Source organism: Callorhinchus milii, unplaced genomic scaffold (assembly GCF_018977255.1).
Source record: "Callorhinchus milii isolate IMCB2004 unplaced genomic scaffold, IMCB_Cmil_1.0 Scaffold3, whole genome shotgun sequence".
In the NCBI taxonomy this organism is placed as follows: Eukaryota; Metazoa; Chordata; class Chondrichthyes; order Chimaeriformes; family Callorhinchidae; genus Callorhinchus; species Callorhinchus milii.
Window position 1 is genome coordinate 15,419,631 of NW_024704744.1, and position 20,101 is coordinate 15,439,731.

At 42.7% G+C, this 20,101-nt stretch overlaps 1 protein-coding gene across 2 annotated transcripts in view; it reads left to right on the forward strand.

The window, feature by feature from the left end:
• grhl1 (grainyhead-like transcription factor 1) overlaps positions 1-20,101 on the forward strand; it is a 64,480-nt gene that overhangs the window by 18,935 nt on the left and 25,444 nt on the right. The window contains exons 3-9 of one of the 2 annotated variants that reach the window (XM_007906491.2): positions 479-546; positions 2,918-3,040; positions 5,379-5,742; positions 7,240-7,313; positions 8,353-8,509; positions 9,414-9,525; positions 11,736-11,830. In XM_007906491.2, the coding sequence (XP_007904682.2) occupies positions 479-546; positions 2,918-3,040; positions 5,379-5,742; positions 7,240-7,313; positions 8,353-8,509; positions 9,414-9,525; positions 11,736-11,830 (993 nt within the window). The remainder of the gene's footprint in view (positions 1-478; positions 547-2,917; positions 3,041-5,378; positions 5,743-7,239; positions 7,314-8,352; positions 8,510-9,413; positions 9,526-11,735; positions 11,831-20,101) is intronic. The other variant, XM_007906492.2, reaches the window with a different exon arrangement.

Below are 20,101 nucleotides of genomic sequence, written 5' to 3' on the forward strand. Positions count from 1 at the left end.
TTGATTACATTGTGAGAAGGAAAGGCAGTAAAATGTGTTATAATAATAATCCTTGCATTTGATGTAGTGCTTTAACACGTTGTTGAGAAGTGTCAGGTTCTTAGAATGGATAATCACTTGAGTACAAGACATTGGCATGACTGATTTCCCATAGTCTTTTCTGAGAAAGACCAAATTTTATGAAAATGAATGGGATAAAAGGCAATGTATATAGAATAGTTTGCATCATAGCTAGAGGCTGTGAGTGACATCTGGGTAGTGTGACAGTTGGTTTTGCCTCAGCATTTAAATTAAACATGTTGCATTGATAAACGATGGCTAATCAAACTGCATATCAATGTGGCAGTGGAATGTCGAGGCAGTTATGCTTCATGTACCAGTGGAAGTAGAGTAATGGTCACCCAGCAGTACTGATGCCCAAAACAATGACACTCCCGGGTCAGATGAAACCAACTCAAACTTTTTGTCCTACTTTTAGGTTCCCAGAGACAAGAGGAATATGCCACCTGAAAAATATCCCATTGCTGACTCAGAGCACAATAGAAGGTAAAAGGGAATAGTTATCTTAATTTAAGATATGTGTTATTAACAATTTTGTAAATGTTGGACTCCAGATTGTAAATTGTTTGTGCCCCTCCATACTCTTGTGCAGAGTTTATTTGCATGTTTTTTGGATATCTTTAGTACAAATGCAATGATGGTGAGCAGTGCTAAAAGAGCTTCTTGATAAGAAGATTACACCATATGGGATTAAATGGCTTTTAATGGAAGAACAGTATCTTCAGTGGCATACAACAAGGAGTGAATGGGACCTTAAACCTGAATTGAGTCAAAAATTGTTGTCCACTCCTCCTGTATCTGCACTCTGTACACGTTACTTTTTTTTAAACTTGTGTTATTATCTTCAGGCTAACTATAAGACACACTGACTCTCAGAAAGATTTGCTTATGGAAATATTCACTGTATTCTATGAAACATTTTTTAGATGTTAGCCTGCTCAGTTGGTACCACACTCATCCTTAAATCAGAACGTTGTGGGTTCAAGCCCCACATAATCTTAGCTGATACTCCAATGCAGTGCGGGGGATGCATGGCATTGGTGGAGGTACCGTCCTCAGATGAGACGTTAAACCAAGATCCTGCCTGCCTGTTCATGTGGCCGTTAAAAATCCAATTGCCCCACTCGAAAAAAGAAGAGAGTTTCTCCTGGTGTCCTGGCCAACAATTACCCCAATAAAATTGCTCATTCAGTTAATGGCTGTTTGTGGGACATTTCTGGCACAAATTAGATGCCACATTTTCCCACAAAACACACAATCAATCCACTTTACATTATTTCCTGTGAAGCACTGCGAGACTTCTCTCTGACGTGAATTGCGTTATATCAAATGTAAGGATGGTTATTATTTTTTATTGTTCGTTCAACTTTTGATGTTTGTGGGACTTTGCTAACGCAAATAACTACCACAAATACCACAAAAGGAATTACAATACTTGACAGTAAAATTGCCAGTGATGCTTTGAGATGTTTCATTCTGATAACCGTACATATAATGTTCTTTTGTACATGAAGCCTGAGTGGGGTGGGTAGAGTCTGTGAGCCAAACTGCACATGGTGATTTCACTGGCTTTTCTGGTGCTATCCTATATTTATGAAGCTTCTGTGAAAATAAGAAGTTGTGAATATGTGGCTACCATCTTTTGAATACATACAAAAGACTCTGTGTTCCAAAATTATACAAGGAATGATTACCATACAACATGTTGTTTGTCCAGCCGTTGAACCACAGAAATTTAAGGCACAGATGAAGGCCATTCAGTCCATTCATCCCAGGCTTGTGCTGGCTCTTTTGAGAACAGTCTTTTCAATCCCATTTACCTGCCTTTTCCCCATACCCTTTGAGTTTACTCCTTTTTGGATATTTATCTGGTTCCCTTTAATATGGATTCAGCCTCAACCACTGCTACCGACATTCCATACCTTAACTACTCTATGTGTGAAACCATATCTCCTTAACCTCCCCTGGCTTGTTTGCTATCTTAAATTAATGTCCTCTAGTCACTAACTCAGTGACTGGTGTAAATGATTTCTCCCCTATTGACTATTATTAAAAAAAACATAATTTTAAAGAGTTCTATCAATTTTTTTTTAATTTTACTTCCTTTTTACCAACAGAAAGATGCCCAGTTCCTCCAATCTCTGCTCATAGGCCAAACCACTCATCCCTGGTATCATCCTAGTATCTCTATTGGCTTGACATCTTTCTTAAAGTGAAATGACCAAAACTGGACATAATATTCTAACTGCGGGCTAACTAACGATTCATATAAGTTTAACATTATCTCTTTGATTTAATATTCCATACCCCTATTTATAAAACCTAGGATTTGTTTTGCTTTCTTAACAACTTTATCATCTGCCTTCCCACCTTTAAAGATTTGTGTATACTAACCCCCTAAGTCCTTCTACTCTCCCACTCCACTTACTATTTTACCACCTGGCAAATACTGTTGAATCCGTCCGATCCCATTGGCTTGTAGAGGTGAGGCTATGCCTACACCTCCAAGTCTCATTGCCAGGCTGCTCATCATCAATACTGCCAGGAATTACTGTGCACATCCTATCAAGTGTATCTCCACAGTATCTGTTCAGGCCCAAGGAGCTCCCCACCATAATAACCATAGTAATAATAATCATAGTAATCCTTATATTTGATATAGCACCTCATCACATCATCAAGACATCTCAACGTGTTTCACAGGATACACTGTAAAGTGGATTGTCTGTATTTTGTGGTGAAGTGCGGCTTATATGATATTAAAGCCTAGAGAATAATTTCTGAAATTAAGTTCTATTAACGCTTAGTCTACTCAATTTTTTAAAAAATAATTTGCTCCCATTCTCTCTGATTGTAGGCTGTTCACCACCATGCACCCTTCTAGATCAAGGAGGGCAGGACGGTCTGGTATGCAGACGTCTTCACAATTGCCACAAATGTTGCATGGCAATCGTTCAGAGGAAGGAGCAATTCACCCTGGGTAAATTGGGCAGCTACCTCTCTCCTCCCCTGTGATAAAATGCTTTTTTTATTACAGAATGCTCCATTTAGAAAATACATCATTTTTATAAAATATCCAACTTACACCTGCACAATAAACACAATCACTATACTTTATAGCAGTGGTGGCCAACCTTTATGGTCGAACAACAAAATAAATGTTCTTGATTGAATATTTCTTGATGTATGTGTAGTCCTGTAGCTTAATGGTTAGAGCACTCGCCTCACAAGCGAGAGACCTGGGTTCGATTCCCGGTAGGGCGAAACGTTGCACAAGTTTCCTTACTCCACACACCTCTGTTTACCTAGCAGTAAGTAGGAAGTTGGTTGTTAGTTGATTGGCGGATCGCTTTTCTGGGGATAGTAATACTTTAAAAAAAAATAATAGTCACTCAATCCATGATTGTTTGTGGGACACTGCTGTGCACAATTGGCTGCTGCGTTTCGCACACAAATATAAAGTCGATTCATTTTGCAGTATATTCTGTGAAGCGCTCTGAGACATCTAGAAGACATGATAAGTGCTGTATCAAATGCAAGGATTATTATTAAATCAAGAAATGTCCAACAAGAAACAAAATGAAAACACACTACCAATCGAACACGGACTTACTTAGACTCGCAAATGTTCAACAGCAACAAGATTACACTTGTATAGCGCCTTTCACGTCGGGAGGACGTCACAAGGCGCTGAACAGTGTACAGTATTTCAGATCCGTGCTGGGGTCACGGGGGGAGAGGGGAGGGGAAGGGGGGTGACTGATGGCAAGGTCGAATAAGAGGGTCTTGAGGCAGGACTTGAAGGAGGCTAAGGAGGGGGCGAGGTGTAGTGATTGGGGGATGGAATTCCAGAAGTTGGGGGCAGAGTGACTGAAGTGCTCTCCTGCCAATGGTAGGGTAGGCAGGTCAGGGGACGTGGAGCAGGCCAGAGCCGGCTGAGCGGAGGGAGCAGGCGGGTAGGTAGGGGGTTAGGACGTCGCAGATATAGGGTGGAGCGATGGCTTTGTAGGTGAGGACCAGGATCTTGAAAGATCCTTTCAAGGGGGACTACGTCTTGTCGGCCCCGCTGGTCACTTCCGGCCCTTGAGCCTCTGGCCTCAACATTGATTTTAACCAAAACACAAAGTACTGCAGATGCTGGAAATCTGAAAAACAAAACGGAAGTCGCTGGGAACACTCAGCAGGTCAGGCAACATCTATGGAGAAAGGAAAGTGAGCCAATGTTTGAGGTCCTCGAACTCAGTTCTGACCTGAAACGTTTCCTTTCTCTCCTTTCTTCATAGATGCTGCCTGACCTGCTGAGTGTTCCCAGCGACTACTGTTATTGGTTTTAACCACTTCAGACCTTAAACACAGCCTTCTCTCAGCTTTGCCTCTCCCTCTCCCCTATAACGATTCACACATCCTCTGGGTCTTAGACGCAGCTTTTCTTTTTATAATCTCCCACTCCATCAACACCTCTGACCTCATCATCTTCTGTCCTCCATATAAACTTTTTCTTTGTCTTTGTTTCCCTGCCCCCCTTCTCTGCTTGTCCTTATAATCTGCTTCCTTTCAACATCCCCAAGTTCTGACGAAAGGTCATTGACATGAAACATTAACTCATTTCCCTCTCTCCATAGATGCTCTCTGACCTACTACATGTTCCCAGCAACTTCTGTTTTTGTTTCAGATTTCCAGCATCTGCAGTATTTTGCCTTTTTTAAAAAATATATATTATTTGTGGAGTCCTGTAGCTCAGTGGTTAGAGCACTCGCTTTGCAAGTGAGAGACCTGAGTTCAATTCCAGGCAGGTCAGGGCGAAACCTTGGGCAAGTTTCCTTACTCCACACGCCTAATAATAATCCCTCCAAAAACCAAAAACAATAATTAAATTGGTCATTTTCAATCTACGACTGTTTGTGGGACATTGCTGTGCGCAATTGGCTGCCGCGTTCGCCCACAAATATACAGTCAATTCACTTTACAGTGTGTTCTGTGAAGCGCTTTGGGACGGCCTCCCGACGTGAAAAGCGCTATATCAAATGCAAGGATTATTATTATTATTATTATTATTTGGTATGTTTAAGACAGGCAGACAGACCCATTCGTCTTTCTGTCTGTCTGTCCACAGATTCTTGGGAACTAAAGGGATTGATTGATTTATCAAATGCAAGGATTATTATTATTGAAGAAAATTGAGAGAATGTAAGAAAGGGAAGTAGTAGGTTTCAAATGGTGGAAGTCGAATGAATGAATGACCACTTGTTCCTACACATGAATCAGTGCTACTATTACTGTATTACAATATGTTCAGATTGTCTTCTCGTCTTTCTCAGGAACTGTATACAGTCAGCAGCAGTTCCCTCAGGGATCTCCACTGCAGACAGCCGAGTGCAACATCTAAAGGTTTTACCTGTCAACATAGTAATGCCTGACAACCAGCTAGAACACGACAAAACACACCGGTTTACAGTCCCCGATACCACTGTAACTGTCTCTCTCGCAACCATTCCCAGCCATTCTATCAAAACGGAAATGCACCCGAATTCCTTTTCAGTCGGTCCCCCCCTAGGAATGTACTGCACGGGGCCTTCTGAACGTGCGGTAATCTATGACAACTTCACCTCACCCATGCCATCTTCACAAAGAAGAACTCCAGACACCACCTTCACAGAGACATACAAGGAAGGAGCACAAGAGGCAAGTCATGGTTACGCTTTTTCTACTCTCTGTGTTGAGAGTTGTGAAGTCTTGTAGCTTATTGGTTAGAGCTCTCGCCTGACAAGCAAGAGACCTAAGTTTGATTTCCCAGTCAGAGTGAAATGTTAAGCAAGTTTCCTTACTCCACACGGCTGTTTACCTAGCAGTAAGTAGGAACCCGGTTGTTAGTCGATTGGTGGATCACTTTCCAGGGGTAATAATCCCTTCAAAAATAAATAAATAAAAAATGCCCACAAGATATAGTCAATTCACTTTACAGTATATTTAGCTCAGGTGGAGTCCTGTAGCTCAGACGTTCGAGCACTCACCTTGCAAGTGAGACATCTGGGTTCAATTCCAGGCAGAGCGAAACCTTGGGTAAGTTTCCTTACTCCACACGCCTAATAATAATCCCTCCAAAACAATAATCCATGACTGTTTGTGGGACACTGCTATGCCAATTGGCTGCTGCATTTCGCCCACAAATATATGGTCAATTCACTTTACAGCATATTCTGTGAAGCGCTTTGAGACATCTAGAAGATGTGAAAAGCTCTATATCAAATGCAAGGATTATTATTATTCATTTGCAGAGAATGGGTGTGGATAAAAATAAACAACTAATTTTCAGTTTCATTCCCCCTTTTCCTTGAAGAGATAGATGAGCATTCTGTTTTCAAGCCTCCAGCACTTTTATTCTGAGACGGCTGACGGTTGGCTTTGCTCTGAATTTATCACCCCTCACCCCACTGTAGTGAGCAGCTGGAATCTGCTAGGTGCCCCCACACATCAGCATGCCTTAGATCACAAGATCGGTTTGTAGGAAGAAAGTCCTTCATTCCATCTGATCATATCCCTCCAGAACCTCCCCACCTACTATTCCCCCATCACAGGATCATGCTGTTTTTTTTTAATTGTCTGTTGTCCCAGCCTTAACCACCCTTCCTGGCAACCCAATCCAGTTATTAATTATCTTCTGGGTAAAGAAGTACTTCCTGGTGTCTATGCTGAAATTGTCCTTTGCAACTCTAAACCGATGACTCAGGAACACAATGAATGAAGCTCAGTGTATTAAACCTCACTGACCTGTGCACTCCCTCAACTCTGCAGGCACCTGACTGCTCCTCTATTGGCAGTCACCTTCAGCCTCTATCTTGGCTCACTCTCTCTGCTTGAAAAAACACGTGCACATATTCAAAACCTCATGCACTCCCTGAAAAAGAGACAAATTGACACTCAGTTGAAAGCGAGTTTGAAGTCTGTAAGGATAATTATAGACACAACAACAACAAGATTCCATTTATAGAGCGCCTTTCATGTCGGGAGAACGTCCCAAGGCGCTGTACAGCTGGGTCAGGACCTGAGCAGGGGGGAAATGGTCAGGGTGAAGGGAGGGAAGGGAGGGAGCAAGGAGGGGGTAGAGACACAGGTTAATGCTTCATGGGACAAGATGGTTCTTATCCAATGTATTCCTATATTCTTGCACTTTTCCAACAGGTGTATGGGTTCACTAATGATCAAATGCGAATGGCCACCATGGGTTCAGAAAACTACGGCTTTGATCGAATTGGGTATGTAATCAAAACCCTGCTTTGGATTTTACCATGTGCACGTCTAGTTTCTACATATTCTACATGTGGAGTCCTGTAGCTCAGTGGTTAGAGCACTCGCTTTGCGTGTGAGAGACCTGGGTTCGATTCCCGGCAGGGTGAAACCGTGGGCAAGTTTCCTTACTCCACACGCCTGATAATAATCCCTCAAGAAAAAAAAACAATAATAAATTGGTCACTTCATTCCATGACTGTTTGTGGGACACTGCTGTGCGCAATTGGCTGCTGCGTTTCGCCCACAAATATACGGTCAATTCACATTACAGTCTTCTATGAAGTGCTTTGAGACATCTAGAAGACGTGAAAAGCGCTATATCAAATGGAAGGATTATTAGTATTATATTTATCATTAGTAATTTAAAACTTTTCCAGTGACTTCATAACAATTTCAAGTCTAAAATAAAGTAAAGCCTTGATCCATAGTATCCATCTCCACTATCCAAATGACAGGGATAACACAGCTTTTCCTTCCACAGCTTAAACCCTATTGTTTGCATTGCCGTACTTGCCTGTTTCAGTTTATAATAAAGTATCCATCTCGCCCATTTCCTTGCTTCCTTCAAGATCCGTCTCAAGACCCTCCTCTTCTACTGTGCCTTTGGTCACTCTCCTAACCCTACCCTTCACTCCTCCTGATCCCAACCTCCAGCTCGGGTGCGGATCCCTAACTGTCCAGCGTCTTGGGACTCCCTCACGACGTGAAAGGCACTCAACAAATGTAATTTGTTATTGTTTCTTGTAATGAATTACAGGGACGTTCTCTCAATTTTTCACGTTAATTATTTCAAAGAGTAAATAACATGCATTTAGAATATAAAGAGCGAGATAAATGTTCAGGCATTTCCTGTGAAGCACTTTGAGATGTCTCTGCGACGTGATTAGGCACTATATCAAATGCTGGGATTATCATTATGATTATTATTATAAGTCTGAGTGAAATAAAACAATGTCTTACAATAGAATGCTGCTGTATGATACTATCTTCTGTTTTTTAACATAGAACGACATTTGAATATGCTTTGGAAGCCTCCAAGTCCCTGAAACAGAAAACAGGGGATGGGACCATGTCCTACCTGAACAAGGGTCAGTTTTATCCCATCCAGCTCAAAGAAATGGGCCCCAACAAAGATATCCATCAACCAGTGAGCAAAGTTCGGGTAAGTGGTTAGTGGTTATTTTCAGTTCTCAAAGAAATCTGATTGTCTATAAATAATTATTTTGACAGCTGAATGCATAACATTTTCATTTGTTTCTCAAAAGAACTTTTAAAATTATTCATGCATGTTTAGATATATAATAACATTTAGTGTACAATATATTTAGTATATAATAATAATCCTTACATTTGATATAATGCCTTGCCACGTCATTGAGATGTCTCAAAATGCTTCACGGAATATATTGTAAATTCGAATTCAAGATCCTCATCCTCACCTACAAGGCCATTCATGGCCTTGCTACCTCCTACCTCTCCGACCTACTATCCCCCTACTTACCTGCCCGTACCCTCTGTTCCTCTGGCTCCGGTCTGCTCCATATCCCATGCCCTAACCGCCCTACCATCGGTGGCCGGGCCTTCAGCCTCTCAGCCCCGAGGCTCTGGAACTCTATCCCCCAGTGCCTTCGCCGCCTCCTCCCTTTCCTCCTTCAAGGCCGGTCTCAAGACCTTTCTCTTCGACCGTGCCTTCAGCTCCCCTCTCAACTCTCTACCCCCTCCTCGCTCCCTCCCTTCCCTCCCCCTGACCATTTCCCCCCTGCTCGGGTCCCGACCCAACTGTCCAGCGCCTTGGGACGTCCTCCCGACGTGAAAGGCATTCTATAATTGAAATCTTGTTGTTGTTGTAAAGTGAATTTACTGTATATTTTGTGGGTGAAAATATAATTTACAATGAATCCAGATAGGAACAATCCACTTGGTGTGATTTGGTGCTTCTTGCCTGAAGACTATGTTGTGTTGAGCTTAGGACAAAGGACATTACTTTCTTCCTATGAAAGACATGTCCTGGGAGAATGTCATTTGTGTAATCTTAACAAGTAACTGGATTTCTCTTCTACTTTTAGAGTGTCGTTATGATTGTATTTGGTGATGATAAATGCCGTGAGGAGCAGCTCAGACACTGGAAATATTGGCATGCCCGGCAGCACACTGCCAAGCAGCGCTGCATTGACATTGGTATGAAGCTCTTCCTTCTGTTGCGGTTAAACACAAACTTGCATTTATATAGCATCCTTCACATGGGGAAGTGTCTTGGAGCGCTCAACAACGGTGAAACTTGATGTCGATCCAGGGAGTGTAGGGAGACGACTATAGGCACAATCGAAGAGGAAAGTCTTCAGGTGTGATCTGAAGGCAGACAGAGAGGGAGTCAGGCAGAAAGTTCCAGGGTCTTGGGCTATAGTGGCTGAAAGCACGGCTGCTGGTGGTGGAGTGGAGGTGACAAGGGATGTACCAGCTGAGCAAAGGGTAGAGGAGTGGGGCGTAAGCAGGTCAGAGAGGTAGGCAGGTGGCAAGGCATGAAGTGATTTTTATGTGAGTGTAAAGATCTTGAAATTGAGTGTGTTCTACAATAGGAAGCCAGTGGACTCTGGCGATGGCTGGGGTGATGGGGGTGTCGGGTTGGTACAGGTGAGAATACAGGTGGCAAGAGTTTTGGATCAGTTAGATTTTGTGGATGACGGAGCTGGAATGATCATTCAGGCCAGCCACAAGGGTTTAGAAAATGAAACATTCACCCTGGTACAGCAAGAAGGGATATTTGTGAAGTTGGGTTCGATATCAGCACACAATTGAGAAGGACGGAGTAGAGAGAACTTGCCAAATCTGGATCCATTAAAATTTTCAAGATTGAGGTGGATAGATTTTGTTAGGTCAGGGTTTCAAGGGTTATTGTGCAAAGGCGGGTATTTGGAGTTGAGGTACAGATTAGCCATGATCTAATAGAATGGTGGAACAGGCTCGATGGGCTGAATGGCCTAATCCTGTTCCTATGGCTGTATCCCTGACTGAGATTAGATGTTTGGGTGTGTGAGGTGATGAAAAATTGAAGCTTGTAACCCAATCCCGGTAATACAAAATCTTTGATGACTGAAGACATTAAGGAAGATGTCTAAATATGGCTTCGAGGGAGCTGATTCCTTTAAGATAACACAAATGCAGACTCCTGTTTTGCACTTAAACTGCTGACTCCTATCTTGTAATCTAACACCTGCAACATAATGTATAATTATAGGGTTAGTAATGTCTAATTTCCATCCATGGTGTCATTGTTATTGTCAATTTTCCAATCAGATATCAGTTTGACCTCAAGGACTTTCCAATGGTTTCTTAATGCAGTCACTACCCTGTCATTACCCTGTGTGAGGGGCACTATATAAAGTTATTATTGTTACTGCTCTCTCCTTAATACACCCACACGTGAGATGGCAGTTACCCATCTGCTCTCATAGACCACCATAAAAATTCTATCTCCCTTTACTCTGAACTCTAACATTGATTTATACTGTCTTTAGTTTCCAGACTAAATGAGACTTTTGGTGCCTGGATTCTGTCCCACTTACCTTGCGGGTTGGAATCCAAGGCACATTTAAACCTTGCAAACAATAAAGCTCTGTGGAGTTAGCTCACCAACAGTTGTGACTGAAATAACCGTTCTTAAAAAAAAGAGATGTAGTCACTCAATCCACGACTGTTTAATAATATTGCCAAATAATGATATCTTGCTGGGAGTTCAGCCTGCCCTGGCCAAGATACAACATTGCTATGATGCTCCCCATGCTGAAGTATCCTGCTAAAAATGGGCTCAAAAAAAGCAATGGTTTCCAATTCCATTCACTGAAGCTCCGCAGTGTAATTGTTAACAGGAAATCCTGCTAGTACCTGGTATTCCATTACATCCAAATTGCGGGATCCCTACTCTCTCCCTCTACCCCAATGCCTTCCCTCCCAATCTTCAGTTCCTGCCTGAAGACCTTCCTCTTTGACTGTGCTACGGTCAACTCCCCCACCACCGGTGTGGTGTCATGCTCCGCCACTGTCAAGCGATAGCTCACTCTAGGACATTACCCTGTGTGAGGCGCACTATATAAAGTTATTATTGTTACTGCTCTCTCCCAGGAGAGTTAGTTATTGACAGGATTCTCTTTCTTGAGTCACTATAAGTAAATCCCTTTGTGAACTGTTTTTTTTAAAACTCAATCAACAACAAAATTACATTTGTAAAGCGCCTTTCACGTCAGGAGGATGTCCCAAGGCACATTCTATTGTGTTGAATGTGAAGAATGGCAAGATATTGGGAGGGTTCCTGACACGCATAGAACTAGTGTGAGCAGGGAAGTCATAAATAATCAGACCATGATTATTTCATTTTCAATGTTTTCCTACAGCTGATTACAAAGAAAGCTTCAATACAATTAGTAACATTGAGGAAATCTCTTACAACGCCATCTCCTTCACATGGGACATCAATGAAGAAGCTAAGGTAGGAGGGTGTTCTGTACCTTTTTTCTTTCTTTTGCTGTAGCTTTAATAAGTTTTCACCAGACGTTGTGTGGGCTGTGCTTCTCATTTGTACATCTAAACGTTCTGGTAGTGGAGCTGGTTTTAACATCTCATCTGAAAGATGGTACCTCTGAAAATGTTACATTCCCTCAGCACTGCACAGCCTCGTTCATTTGCAGGACTTGGAGGAGCAGACCAGTCACTTGGGGCAGGGAGTCTTTCCACTTGGCTCCTGTTTATCCTATAAGCCAAATCCCAATGGTAACAATTGGTCAACTGCGTGATACTGTCATATTTGCAGAGTGGTCAAAATAAATTAAGAATTTGCATTTATATGGAGCTTTATCACACCAAAATGTCTCAAGGGAGTTTTTTGTAGGCAAAAGCAGCAGCCATTTTGCTCACAGCAACATCCCACACACAGCCATGATTTAAATAATCATCAACAACAACAAGATTACATTTGTATAGCGCCTTTCATGTCGGGAGGATGTCCCAAGGCGCTGGACAGTGTACAGCATTTCAGACCCGAAAAAGAGGGGAAGGGGGTGGCCGATGGCATGGTCGAAGAGGAGGGTCTTGAGGTGGGACTTCAAGGAGGCTAAGGAGGGGGCGAGGTGGAGTGATTGAGGTATAAATTCCAGAGGTTGGGGCCAGAGTGGCTGAAGGCTCTCCTGCCAATGGTGAGGCGGGTGGGTCAGGGGACGTGGAGCAGGCTGGAGCCGGCTGAGCAGAGGGAGCAGGCGGGTTGATAGGGGGTTAGGAGGTTGCAGAGGTAGGGTGGGGTGAGGCTATGGAGGGCTTTGTAGGTGAGGACCAGGATCTTGAACTGGATCCTCTGAAGGATAGGGAGCCAATGGAGTCGGGCGAGAATGGGGAAGATGGGGTCACGGAGTTTGGTGCAGGAGAGGACAATTAATCTTAGTTCCATAGAAATTTACAGCACTGAAGAAGGCCATTTTGCCCATTGTCTCTGTGCTGGCTCTTTAAAGAACAATCCTTTCAGCTCCATTTATCTGCCTTCCCCCATAGCTCTCCAGTTTGCTCAATGTGGAAGATTGTTGACCAGGACACCAGAAAAACCTCAAAATCTTTGTGGATTGTGTCATGGGATCTTTAACATCCACCTGAACAGGCAGACAGCTAGAGAATGGCAAATAATGAGGCGTGCAGGGCTTGTGATTTCTGAGATAATAGCTATGTGTTGATGGATAGGTCGTTGAGGAACCGTAAATAATAAAGTTAGGTTATACCGTTTAAAGGGGCTGTAATGGTTTATCAAACAAAAAGCTTTCTCTGTAAACAAGGGCGTATAATGTGCAAACAGATCATGAGACGTGCCACAATAATGCAAAGTGAGGAAAATTTTGAAAGTAACCGATCAAAAGTGGAGCAGGTAGCAAGGAAACCTGTCAGCCTGTTTCTTGCTAACCATCCAGAGATTGCAGTAATCCCAGAGCTGTCTGTGACCCAGGCATCTCATGCTGGCAGACTCTGTGCAGTTGAATAGGTGCAGCGAGAGAAATGAAATCCAAGACCTCTTCCACAGAAAAACTGACTGGAAATGACATTGTACATTATAAAGAAAGAAACCACCTTCATTTTTATAGCACCTTGTATTATATCAGTGTCTCAAAGCACATCTCAGGTAATTCCTTGAAAATGTAGTGACTGTTCTAAAAGGCAAACAGCCAGCAAGCTGAAAATTACTGCCACGTTCTCTCTGAATTAGTTAGATTTTCCTCTCATCAACTCCCTCCCCCAACATGATATATATTTCCTGCCATTTAAAAATATTTGTTCAAACATTGAATCTTGGACAATAGCTTCTAAGGAGCCTATATAACCAGACACTGCAGCATTCTTAATTAATTCATCCTTGAATTTGATGTAATTGAAACATCTCAAAGTTTAATTGAGATGTCATTCAGACGTCTCAAAGCGCTTCACAGAGTATATTGTAAAATGGATTGACTGTGTATGTTGCGGCAAAATGCAGCAGCCAATTGTGCACATTAATGTCCCACAAACAGTCATGGATTGAGTGGTCAAGTTTTTTGGGGGGGATTATTACTCCCGGAAAGCAATCTTCCAATCGGCTAACAAACAGGTTCTTAATTACTACTAGGTAAACAGAAGCATGTAAGGTAAGTAAACTTGCCCAAGGCTTCGCCCTGTCTGGGAATCGAACCTGAATTCTCCTGCTTGTGAGGCAAACACGCTAGCCACTATTGGGGAAGACAATTGGACCCAACAGTCTCGTAGGATAGTGGCTGAAAGGTGGAAATGTGGGGCTGGATGAATTTTCTGAAGTTGTTGTTTGATGATCTTCAGAGTATCTACCTAAAACTTAGCTCTAATCGATTGAGGGAGTAATTGATAGGTTAGATTTTCTGTGCTCTATAATAATAATAATAATCCTTGCATTTGATATAGCGCTTTTCACGTCGGGAGGACGTCCCAAAGCGCTTCACAGAACACACTGTAAAGTGAATTGACTGTATATTTGTGGGCGAACGCGGCAGCCAATTGCGCACAGCAATGTCCCACAAATAGTCGTAGATTGAAAATGACCAATTTCTTATTGTTTTTGGTTTTTTTGGAGGGATTATTATTAGGCGTGTGGAGTAAGGAAACTTGCCCAAGGTTTCGCCCTGCCTGGAATTGAACTCAGGTCTCTCGCTTGCAAAGCGAGTGCTCTAACCACTGAGCTACAGGACTCCACAAAAAATGAAAGGTGTAGAGCTAGTTGCTCAATTAGCCAAATTACCTTTTACTCATACATAGCATATTGGTTAGAGCACACGCCTTGCAAGCGAGAGAACCAGCGGGGTGAAACCTAGAATCATGGAATCATACAGCACAGAAAGAGACCATTTGGCCCATCGTGTCTGCGTCAGCTCCAAAAAGAGGAATCCAACTCAATCCCACTCGCCCGCTTTCTCTCCATAGCCTTGCAATCTTGTCTTCCCCAAATACCCATCTACTTCTCATTTAAAAGTTGTTATTGAACCGGCTTCCACTACCCTTTCAGGTCATGCATTCCAGATCCAAACAAATCACTGGGTGAATTTTTTTTCCTAAACTCCCCTTTGTTTATTTTAACAACTAAAATAAATTGGTATCCTCGGGTTACTGACCCACATGCCAGTTTTTCATGTTTCAACCTATCAAATCCTCTCATGATCTTGAAAACCTCTGTTAAATCTTCTCTTAATCTTCTCTCCTCTTGGGAGAATAATCCTAGTTTCGCTAACCTCTCCTCATAACTAATGTCCTTCATTCTTGGTACTATCCTGGTAAACCTCCTTTGCACCCTCTCCAATGCCCTAACATCTTTCCTAAAGTGCAGTGCCCAGAACTGAACGCAGTACTCCAACTGAGGTCTATCCAGCATTTTATAAATATTCAACATAACCTCCTGACTTTTGAATTCTGTGCCCCTATTTATAAAATCTACTATCCTGTATGCTTTTTTATTAGCTTTATCTACCTGTCCTGCCACCTTCAGAGATTTGCTTATGTGGAGCCCAGGTCTCTCTGTTCATTTGACACCTTTAAGATTGTACCATCAGCTTATACTGCCCCTCCTCATTCTTTCTACCAAAATGCAACACTTTGCATTTCTCCACATTTAACCTTATCTGCCACTTTTCTGCCCGTTTTATCAATCTGTCTAAGTCCTCTTGGAGTCTGGTGCTATCCTCCTCACCATTAACTACTTTTCCTAGCATAGTATTGTCTGCAAATTTGGAAATTGTGCTCCCTATATCCAGGTCCAGAGCATTAATATAGATCAGAAAGAGCAGTGGTTCCAATACCGATCCACTACACACCTCCCTCCAGTCAGAAAAGCAACCATTCACCACTGCTCTCTGCTTTCTGTCTCCCAGTCAGTTTTGTATCCATGCTGCTACTGTCCCTTTAATACTGTGGGCTTCTATTTTGTTTATAAGTCTCTTGTGTGGCACTTTGTCAAATGCCTTTTGAAGATTTAGATAAATTACATCTACTGCACGACCTTCATTCACCCTCTCAGTCATTTCAAAAAATTCTATTAGGTTTTGTCAGACATGATCTGCCTTTAACAAATCCATGTTAACTGCCCTTTATTAAACCATATTTTTCTAAGTGAGAATTTATATTGTCTCAGATTATAGTCTCCAGAAGTTAGGCTGATTGGCCTGTAGTTCTCAGGTTTATCCTTCTGCCCCTTTTTGTACAGGGAAGTAATATTTGCAACCTTCCAGTCCTCTGGCACCACTCCAGTGTCCAAAGAGGATTGAAAGATTGTGGCCAGAGCCTCTGCTATTTCCACCCTTGGTAGGTAACCTAGGATGCATCTCATCCGGACCAGGTGAATTAATCTATAATGATCACCAACAGCCTCCTCAACCCAACCGAAAGTTCTGCACACATTTCAGGAATTCCTTCCCTTCCTTGCCCTTTACACTATGTGTTTCTCAGTCTATGTTAGGATAATTGAAGTCTCCCCTTATCACTACTCTATTGGTTTTGCACCTCTCCGAAATCTGCCCCCTGAACATCTATTACCTTTTGACTCTTCTCGCCAGAGGCCTCCTCACTGGTATCCAGTACCGAGAAGCGGTTTGTGAGTGCCACACTCTTAGGGGATTTCTGTACTGCCTGTTCTTTTTTTGCTCCACACCAGATGGTCACCCACTCACCCTTCTTCTGAACCCTCTGTGTGGCTGTGGAGTGAACACCTCCTGAACTCTCTGTGGCTGTGGGATGACCACCTCCTGAAAAGTTCAATCCATAAATTCTTCAGCCTCCCGTATCTTATGTAGTGACTGTAGCCTCTCCTCAAGCTCAGCAACCCTGAGCTCAAGCAGTCAGAGGCATTTCCTACATTTCCTACTGGAGTCCTGTAGCTCAGTGGTTAGAGCACTCGCTTTGCAAGTGAGAGACCTGAGTTCAATTCCAGGCAGGGCGAAACCTTGGGCAAGTTTCCTTACTCCACACACCTAATAATAATCCCTCCAAAACCAAAAACAATAATAAATTGGTCATTTTCAATCTACGACTGTTTGTGGGACATTGCTGTGCGCAATTGGCTGCCGCGTTCGCCCACAAATATACAGTCAATTCACTTTACAGTGTGTTCTGTGAAGCGCTTTGGGACGTCCTCCCGACGTGAAAAGCGCTATATCAAATACAAGGATTATTATTATTATTATTATTATTATCCTCCCGACGTGAAAAGCACTATATCAAATGCAAGGATTATTATCATTACACACGTTTGTCTAGAACACATAAACCATCCTGGAGTTCCCACATGGCACACAATGTGCATAGAATGGATTTCAGCTGCCCTGCCAGGTTTTCAGACATGTTTTGTAAGATATCTCAACAGTTTTGGGGTAAATAGGTTCAAAAGCAAGTAATTTCACACCTTTTATTCCCTCCCTCACACTCCTTACATATTAAATGCCTGCTCAACACCTACCACGACAGGAATGTGACCTTTTGTGCAGGCTCTTGGGGCTTTTGTTTCTCCTATACAAATTCTCACCTGCACCAAATTCCCATTCTCACCTAATTCACAAACAGAATTCCCACTCCATTCCCTCCTCACACTCCAGGGTTCGAGTGGGACTCTCTCAAATCTCTCCCTTTACATAGGACTCAAACAAAAGCACTCAGTTTTGACTGGTCAGCAACTGAATTAATCCCCACTACCCGGCCTACGATTAATTGCTAATTGACTTATTTACCTGCTTCCACATAAGGTTGCCCCGACCTCAGCAAAGATGTTCTGCTCTTTGGCTGAATGAAAGTTCTCTCTTGCTCCCTGGCTGAAGAATTCCCACTCTCACCTAATTCCCAAACAGAATTCTCACGCCGTTCCCTCCTCACGCTCCTGGGCTCTCTGCTCAAGTACCTTAGGCAAGTTTCTTTATTCCACGCACCTCTGTTTACCTAGCTGTAAGTAGGAACCAGGTTGTTAGTCAATTGGCAGATTGCTTTCTGGGGGTAATATTCCGTTACAAAAAATTGAAAGTGAAGTAAAAATAAAGTAAAATAATTGGTCACTCAATCCATGACTATTTGTGGGACATTGCTGTATGCAACTGGTGGCACTTTTTGCCCACAAAATATACAGTCAATTCATGTTACAGTATTTCTGTGAAGAGTTTTCAGACGTTGCAATGATGTGATAAGGCATTATATCAAATGCAAGTATTATTATCCTCAAGAAAACCTTTATTCAGAAAAAAACATGTTTGTCATGATTTTTGCTGCAGTTGTGGAAGAGTGAAGGGATTGAGTATTTGTTAGCCACGTAATTCCTCTGTATCGACAAGAACAAGGGCTATTCAATCCACACAATTTTATCCATCTAAGCACACATTTTCCCTTAGTCTTCAGAAAGGTTGGGTTGTACAAGTTGTACAATTGACGTGTAACAACAACAATAAATTACACTAGAGCCCTTCACATCGGAAATATATCCCAGGGCGCTGGACAATTAGGGGTTTTGAAACCAAGTTGGGAGTTGGGGTCAGAATGGGAGGAGTGTAGTGCAGTGTAGTGGAGCTGGAAGGCTGGCCAAAGGCACGGTTGAAGAGGAGGGGAATTGAAGGAGGTAAGAGAAGTGGTGAGACGGAGGGATTGCGGGATAGAGTTCCAGAGCGTGGGGGCAGAGATGCTGAATGCCAGACCACCAATGATGGGGTGTGAAGTGTGCGGGACCTGAAGCAGGCTGGTGTTTGCCGAGCGGACAGGTTGATATGGGGTTATGAGCTCGGAGAGGAAGGGGGGAGCAACACTGTGGAGGGCCTTGAAGGTAAAAAAACAAGGGTTTTGGACTCGATTCTCTGAGGAATGGAGAGCCAGTGAAGCCGGGCAAGAACGGGGGTGATAGGTTCCCGGAGCCTGGTGCAAGAGAAGACATGAGCTGCAGAGCTCTGAATAATCTGCAGCTTGTGGAGGGAAGAGTTGGGAAGTCCATTGAGCAGGCAGTTGGCGAAGTCAAGCCGGGACATAAGAATTAGGAGCAGGAGTAGGCCATTCAGCCCCTCTAGCCTGCCCCGCCATTCAATAAGATCATGGCTGATCTATTCTAACTCCACCTACCTGCCTTATCCCCATATCCCTTAATCCCTTTATCCACAAGAAATCTATCAATCTCAGTCTTGAATATGTTCAAGGACTAAGCATCTACAGCCCTTTGGGGTAGAGAATTCCATAAATTCACTACCCTCTGAGTGAAGAAGTTTTTCCTCAACTCGGTGTGAAAGGGCTTACCCCTAATTTTAAGACTGTGACCCCTGGTTATAGTTTCTTCAACCAAGGGAAAAAGTCTCCCACTATCTATTCTGTAGTGCCCCTTAATAATCTTATAGGTTTCTATAAGATCACCTCTCATTCTTCTATATTCTAGAGAATATAGGCTTAAATTGCTCAACCTATCCTCATACCTCATCCCTGGTACCGACCTAGTGAATGTACGTTTTAACCCCTCCAAGGTGAGTACATCCTTTCTTAAATAAGGAGACCAAAACTGCACACAATCGTCTAGGTGCAGTCTCACCAGGGCCTTATACAGTTGCAGCAATACTTCCCTACTCTTATATTCTAACACTTTTGTAACAAATGCCAACGTACCGTTAGCTTCCTAATTGTTGAGGTACCTACAAACTAACTTTTTGTGACTGGTGTACAAGTCCCTCTGAACGCTTAACACTGTCTAGTTTCTCCCCTTCTAAAAAATAATCTGCTCTACTGTTTTTGCCACGTAGGTGAATGACCTCACACTTCCCTACATTATACTTCATCTGCCACCTATTTGCCCACTCACCTAGCCTATCTATATATCGTTGCATTTTTTTAATGTCATGCTCGGTGTTTACTCTCCCTCCTAGTTTAGTGTCATCCACGAATTTGGATACATTAAGTTCGATGTCCACACCTAGATCGTTGATGTAGATTGTAAAAAGCTGAGGCCCAAGCACTGATCCTTGGGGCACTCCACTAGTCACATCCCACCAAATCGGAGAAGGACCTGTTTATCCCTACTCTTTGTTTTCTTCCCGTTAGCTATTCTTCAATCCATGCTAATATATTCCCCTTAATTCCATGGGCCCTAATCTTAATAATAATAATAATCCTTGCATTTGATATAGCGTTTTTCATGTCAGGAGGACGTCCCAAAGTGCTTCACAGAACACACTGTAAAGTGAATTGACTGTATATTTGTGGGTGAACGCGACAGCCAATTGCG